This window comes from Penaeus japonicus, unplaced genomic scaffold (assembly GCF_977035675.1).
Source record: "Penaeus japonicus unplaced genomic scaffold, GWHDUDI00000001_assembly GWHDUDI00000003, whole genome shotgun sequence".
Lineage (NCBI taxonomy): Eukaryota > Metazoa > Arthropoda > Malacostraca > Decapoda > Penaeidae > Penaeus > Penaeus japonicus.
The window spans coordinates 24,065,618-24,073,117 of NW_028234405.1; the positions used below are offsets into that span (position 1 = coordinate 24,065,618).

The window sequence follows — 7,500 nt, forward strand, 5'->3', positions numbered from 1 at the left end:
AGAACCATCAATAGAACTGATGGCAACATAGATCTACATGACACAAAAAAAAAAAAAAAAAAAAAATGGATTAGACATCCATTTTGACATAACAGCTACTTCTATTCTAAACACATACTGCATAAATGTGTATGTGTACAGATTTTTTTGCAGAGGTACATGTATGTAAAATTTTACTGCATCATATCCACTTTTTTTTCACACAAAAATATATCATAAACTAAATCCTTTTTCTATTGTGGAGTAATTGCAGTTGTTACTTCTCAAAAGCAACATCTTGTTCTTCACAGTTAACCATATTATACAAAAAAGCGGGATATCTAAGATAGGCCCAAAGAGAGAGCAAGAAAAGAATAATAATAATAATAATAATAATAATAATAATAATAATAATAAAAAAGAGAGAGAATGAAAATCATAATAAAAAATACATAATAAAAAAAGGAAAATGGAGGGAGGGAAAAATATCACCTATAGACTGCAACTAAAGTATGCAAGACTGGCCAACATAAACAAATAATTTCAATAAAGATGATAAATATGAATATAAATATAAATATAAACATAAATAAATTATATATATATATATACATATATATATATATATATATATATATATACATATATATACATATTTATATACATATACATACATATATATACATATATATACATATACATATTATACATATATATATAAATACATATAAATATATATAAATATATACATCTATATACATATACATACATACATATATATATATATATATATATATATATATATATATATATATATATATATATATTTATATTCATATATATATGTATATATATATAAACATATATATATATATATATATATATATATATATATATATATATATATATATATATATATATATATATATACATAAAATAAAATGCAACTGACTAAATGTCCCCTATATGTACCATCTTCTAATTACAGACAGCTTAAGATTTAATGCGTCTTGAAAAGGCACAGCTGTTTTCAATTTCCTAACATAAATAAAGCAATAACCTGCCTAAAAAAGGACCATTCTTAAAAAAGAAAAGAAAAAACAACAACATATATATATATATATATATATATATATATATATATATATATATATATATATATATATATATGTATATGTATATATGTAATAATAATAATCATCATCATAATAATAATAATAATAATAATAATGATAATAATAATAATAACATTAACTATGATGATGATAATTATAATGATAATAATAATAATAATAATCATACCAATAATAATAATAATCATACCAATAATAATAACAATAATAATAATAACTATAATGAGAATACTAACAATAATCAAATAGTCTGTAAATGAATGCTGCCATTGTGCTTGGCTTCACAAACCTATCAACCAATCAACCGCTCCAGCATGAGGCCAATCCTACCACGCTCCTTTTCAATGGAGATGACCGACACCTCCACAATGTTGCCAAGCTCCAGCCTTACTCCACCCATCTTGGTGACGTGGACCAGGCCATCATTCCCAAGGCCCACATCCACAAATGCACCAAAGTGGGTAACATTTCTCACTGTGCCTGAGCAGGGAAAAAAAACTTGATTTCAGGGAAATGACAATGATAAAACAAAACAAAATATAAAGATGAAAAACTAGATCACATTAGATCAACATATATGCACAAATGCTTATTCTTATTTCATATGAATGCCTAAAAAAGAGTCTTTTTATAATATTCAGAAAAGAAAAAAGAAAATTAAAATAAAATACAAAAAGAAGGAATCTCAGGATATATCTCAGCTTTCTTTATGTCTTACCTGTTAATTTAGTCCCTAAAGCAACATCATCTATGGAGGTGATCCCCTTTCGGAAGAGTGGCTTTTCAAACTGGGCACGGATATCATAGTCGAGAGGTTGTGTCAGGCCCTCAACAATGAGCTGCATGGTAGGGAGTGTCGTCTCACACTGCTCAGACAAGGCTTCTAGTGCTGTGTTGGAGAGATGAAGCCATAATCAGAAAGAGAAGATTCAAATGCTTGAGAATTGGAAGTTCTATTCATAAAACTATAAGGTGTTTCTGTTGTCAACATGTAATTTTCTTCTAATTATTGTCAGTTAGATTTTATGACATCCTATAATAAAAAAAAAAAAAAAAAAATCAACTAAAAAAACTCAAGTCCTCTGCACAGAACAAACATCAAGGCACCAAAACTTACTGGTAGTTGGCATAAAATGTCTTATTGTGCGAATCAGGTGATCAGCACCAATATCTTGTGGTCGCACTCCAACGATACTGAGTAACTTCATAGCAGCTCCATAAGACTCAGGATGGATCATTGTGCGGTCTAGGGGGCTCACAGTTTCCTTTTCTGCTCGCTTCTTTCCCTGCGGCGTTCTGGTAAACAAAGATTTAAGGTAAAAACTATTGTTTATATTTTCTTGGGCAAAATTTTATTTTAATCTAACTTAAAGTAAAGGAAAAAAAGGGACCAGGATGACAAAGAATAAGACAATAAAAAAATCAATTTTCCTCACTAAAACATGATTTTCTCTTGAACAAAAGCATACAAATATGTTACTTGTTAATTTCCATCTCCAGTATCTCTGGCATAATCCTGATGAAACCTGCACACTGCTCAAATGTCCGTGGTCCAATACCCTTTACAGACTTCAGCTGTTCCCTATTTATGAAGGGCCCTTTGGTCTTTCTGTACTCAACGATATTGGCTGCTCTTGGCTTGTTCAGTCCAGAGAGTTTCCTGAAAGAGAGAAATTTAAGAATTCTGGAGATAAAAGTGAACATAAAGTAAAGGATAACAAGATTCATGATACATAAACATGCTCCAAAAATAAAATCTGATTGTGCACATTTTTGGTAACACTCATAGTGTATCATTATAAAATGAACACTTATTTATTTTCTAGACGAAATTGGGAACAAGAAATAAGTGTAATTATTCCATAATAATACTGATAACCATGACATTGGTTATTTACATGATATTTTATAATATGTTTAGTTCAAGTTCCTGACTTGCTTTTACTAGTCACTTAATAATGTAAATAAAGTGCTGCTGTAATAATCAGATATTTTGCTACAGTCTGAATAATAAAGGAGAATGATGTGAAATAAATAGTAAATCAACTCTCTCTACTGCAGTTAACCCATCTATGCCAGACCGATTATTTGTCTAATGCTGCTCCCACTGTGAAAATAGCAAGTGCACACAGCCTCCACATGCAAGATCTCTCCTGGTGCGATGCTGCACTGCGCCTCTCGGAGTGCTTTTCACTCGCCTAATTCTATGGGATGCTGAGGGGTGCTTTTTTCTTTTCTTTTTTCTTTTTTTCTTTGACAAGACAAGGACAATAATGTGTCTATTGAAATGCAACTGCAATAAGTATATACTTATGTAACTATTTAGAGGGAGAGATCTTAACATGATAGGACATCATCTGACTGGAGTGAAATATTCTCGTGACGTGCTAACACGTCATCTGGCACAAATGGTTTAACCCATTCACGCCATGCGCGGTCGCAATACCGGGGTTCTCGAACGCATAAGCCTAACGCCTCGAGATTCTCGGGCGCACAAGCCGCGAGCCTCGGTTGCCCGCTCGCTCTACCCGAGCACGCGGCTTCCCCTCATAGCTCGTCCAGGGCGTCTGACGCGAAAACCACAATACGTGCTATCACGTCAACCGGCGTGAATGGGTTAAGGAGCAACATTCCCATCTTACATTACCCACAAATATGATATATCTAATCTCCTCAATTCATTATGAAATGTAAAGCATATCTTAACCCGATAATGATGTGGCAGTTTTGGCTCTGCCTGAAAGCCATGATGTTATATCAACTAAACCGTCATTAATGAGTAAAGAAATTAAATAAATTATTAACGGATAAACAACCAACACTATATTTTCTAGTACTGACCTTAAAACAAATTCAGATGCTGAATTAATATCAACGCCCACGAATGACACACACTCTGTCATGACTGAATCTAGAGAAGCATGCAGGATACGCTCTGGTATGTCATGCTGGTACATGCCCACTCCCATGTGCATTGGATGTACCTTGATGTACTCCAATAATGGGTCTTGTAACCTCCTGGCTAAAGACACTGCAAAATACATATAGTACAGAATGAGTATATTGTCAACCTTCTTTTATAAAAAATAAATAAATAAAAAGCCTTATGAAATACTATGCTCTATCTTTTTATTACATTAATAATTCCAGACAAAAGATGATATGAAATAGTGAAGACAAGAGGAAAGAGAAAGGAAATACAAAAAAAAAGATTCATTACCAAACCACACTTACGGGCACTGATATGATTAGGGTCCAGGCCAGGAAACTCAGTTCTTGCCTCCGGGGAGACTGAGTACTGTGATGCTCCAGTTTCATTGATGATGGTGTATTGGACATTAAAGGGATCAAAGCACTTTTGAGCGATGAGGCGTGTGAGATAAGTCTCTGTCTCTCTGCATCCTGTTCCGTTACCAATTGCAAAGAGCTCGCACCTAAGAAGCGCATCAAAAAGAATAAATCAGTATTAACTGTGTTACCTAACTATAGATAGTAAAAAAGGAAGCCATTTGAGAAATCCATAATTATCATATTCAGTAGTATTACAGATATTTTACATCACTAATCAAGATAAGTTTCATCATCTAATACTGTTCTATCCCAAAACTTAAGGCCAGGCACAACCTTAAAATCTCATTTAACCTGATAACAAGGGGCAGTTTTGGCTCTGCCCAGTTTTGGTGCTAGGGTATTTCAAGTGTGCAGTCCTAACACCTAGGGTTATTTGCCTGCTCTGGAAACAGCCACCCTCTGTGTGCATGATCACCTAGTGTACTGCCCATACAAAAAGTCATGACTTGATATCCCTTCCTGGCGGCAAGTGCTGCCAATACAAGACATGATATCACATCATCTTGTGTAATGGGTTAAAAATCACTTAACCCATTCCTGACGGGACCAATCCGGCTTAAACAAAACCACTAGACGTGATATCTAGTCACCCGTCGTTAACGGGTTAACATAACCCTTTTCTCACCTATATTTGTGCACAATTTCTCGAAGCGTTCTAGCATTATGATCTTTGCACCAGTCCTCCACCTGAAGATGCTGATTACCACGGAAAGGATAGATTGTGGTGGTGAGGAGCTTCTCACCTGTTGGGCTTGTCACACCAATCTTACATCCATTGGCATACCCTAAAAGATGAAAACATTTCAAGTTGATTATGACAGGATTATTAGCATTTTGTTTGATGATATCTTTATGAATAAAATAGTGGTCTATAATATTTCTTTCTAATCTTTGAAAAACAGCAATATTCTCTTTGATTGAGTCTAAATGATACATGGTGTAGGAGACCACTATTTTTACACCAGGGTTAATACTGTATTTCCTAAAGACCTGAAGTCGAGTGCGAAAATTACAAAAAAAAGACACCTATTACCTAGTTAATTTAAACAATGCATACACTGTTCACAATTTAAACAAAATATATTGCATATACACTGAATAACTAAAAAGCAATATTAAAATAAAACATATATTGGAAAGAAAAAGATAAATCTATACACAACAAAAATAAATTCCCTGCCTCCCTTATTACCCTGGACGAGGAATGATTTCATGTACCTGGGTCAATGGCGAGCACCGTCTTCCCTCTCACTGGGGGAGTGAGGAGGAGCTTCCGCAAGTTAGCAGCAAATACCTCTACAGATGCAATCTCGGCCATCTCTGTTAATTCACTGCGGATCTGCCTCTGCATGAACGGTTTGACTATATGGAAAAATGAGAAGCATGCATACTGAATGACATATATTATCATATCAAATACTCCCAATAACTACTGAACTCTTTGATATTGGAGAAAATCATGCATCTTTATAAAAAGCTTTCACTAAACTGGAATTTGATTGTAAAAATATATAATAAAAATTTTACAAACATGACTCTTTCTGGGAAAATCAGGTTCAGAGGAAAATTAGCTCTCTGGAACATACCAAGCCTCTCCCAGCTGTCTTCAATGCTCATCATCACCAGCTGTGTTCTGTAGTAGTGTGGTGGTGCCATCCCTAACCATTTCTGCTGGCAGTAGTTGAAGAAATGGACATAGGTGTTGTCTGGAATGGCAATTTTCACGGAAAGAACCCCTTGGTGTTCACCTCGATTCATGGCCAGCATCTGAGGAGAGAAAGCAGTGATAACAATATTTTGCAAGATCACCACTAAGTATGGATACTGACAAAGATGAAGAAAAAGAAAATAAGAAAAAATAACTATGTTTCATTTCAACAAACACCTGAATCATTAAATTAATAAAAAAAGATTCATTGAAAATAAAATCAACAATAAAGACATATACATTTGACAACACACAACTCACTGAATGAGGTTTTGTGTTCCAGGCCAGATTCTTATATTCAAAATAATTTTCATATTTGGCACAAAGGTCATCACTGGGGCCTGGTCCACGACTGACCATTTTACCCTGGTCACGTTTCATCTGCTTGCGTGCTTTGCCGCATTCTAAAACAGGCTTACACAATTTCATTCTGTAGGGGGAGAGGTAAAGAGGCTCAATTGCTGTAGGTTTAGTGTGTAACATATGCTGCAGCTATGGTGAAGTGAAAAAAAAAATGTGTGTTATCTCAGTAGTTTTGAAATCTACCTATTGATAATTTATATCAGGGAAGTAGATTTCACCATACAAAACAGAAAAACTTACAGCTGTCGCACACAGTCAAGCACCTGTGGATCTTTACTTATGACATCTGCTATAATGTGCTGGAGCCCTTGCTCAACTTCTTCAATTGTCCGAAGACCTTCTTTATTTAGGTCCATAAGAGAATACAACTCCTGGCGGTTTGACTTGAAAAGCAAGAGAAATATATATGTTACAAAAATCAAGAATCACTATAATGAACAACAAGAGAACACAGATTAAAGATAATATTGATATAAATTATTTCAGATATGCAACATCTGAATATCTACTCTACTTCTAATCCTAAAAAAAATCAGAAGTTATGACATGTATCAAAAGTACTTACAAACTTATTATGTGTTCCCTGCATAACCTCAAGTGCAGCTGGCTCAAGGCCAAGCTCTCGAGCCCTCTCTGCATATGTGCGCTTCCCACTTCCTTTGTAGGCTGCTGTCTGTATGATGAAACAAAAATTGCCACTAATCACTGTAAGATAATGGGCACCGTCAATTTCCTCAATATTCTGAAGGCTACATATAATGAAGAAAGCAGACTGGTATATGACTATGATAGCTACAGCATTTCATCTAGATTGAAGTCATTCTGTATTTCAAATATATCAAAACAAACAAATAAATAAAACTCTCAGAAGCTCATACCAGATGCTCCACTTCATGCATGGTGGTTGCCCTCAGCAGGGAAGCTTTGCGGTCCTCTGGTAACCGCTTGCGATCTCCCTTCAGTATC

At 34.5% G+C, this 7,500-nt stretch overlaps 1 protein-coding gene across 1 annotated transcript in view; it reads right to left on the reverse strand.

Moving 5' to 3' along the window:
- Positions 1-910: 910 nt before the first annotated feature.
- The window catches only part of LOC122265540 (S1 RNA-binding domain-containing protein 1), a 12,816-nt gene continuing 6,226 nt past the window's right edge, over positions 911-7,500 (reverse strand). The window contains exons 5-17 of the mRNA XM_043034905.2: positions 7,413-7,500; positions 7,100-7,207; positions 6,775-6,917; positions 6,433-6,601; positions 6,050-6,230; positions 5,682-5,825; positions 5,089-5,248; positions 4,347-4,546; positions 3,954-4,143; positions 2,593-2,772; positions 2,230-2,408; positions 1,831-2,001; positions 911-1,592 (exon numbers count right to left, since the gene is read on the reverse strand). The exon at positions 7,413-7,500 is cut by the window's right edge and continues 24 nt beyond it. Of these exons, the coding sequence (XP_042890839.1) occupies positions 1,405-1,592; positions 1,831-2,001; positions 2,230-2,408; positions 2,593-2,772; positions 3,954-4,143; positions 4,347-4,546; positions 5,089-5,248; positions 5,682-5,825; positions 6,050-6,230; positions 6,433-6,601; positions 6,775-6,917; positions 7,100-7,207; positions 7,413-7,500 (2,101 nt within the window). The 3' untranslated portion in view covers positions 911-1,404. The remainder of the gene's footprint in view (positions 1,593-1,830; positions 2,002-2,229; positions 2,409-2,592; positions 2,773-3,953; positions 4,144-4,346; positions 4,547-5,088; positions 5,249-5,681; positions 5,826-6,049; positions 6,231-6,432; positions 6,602-6,774; positions 6,918-7,099; positions 7,208-7,412) is intronic.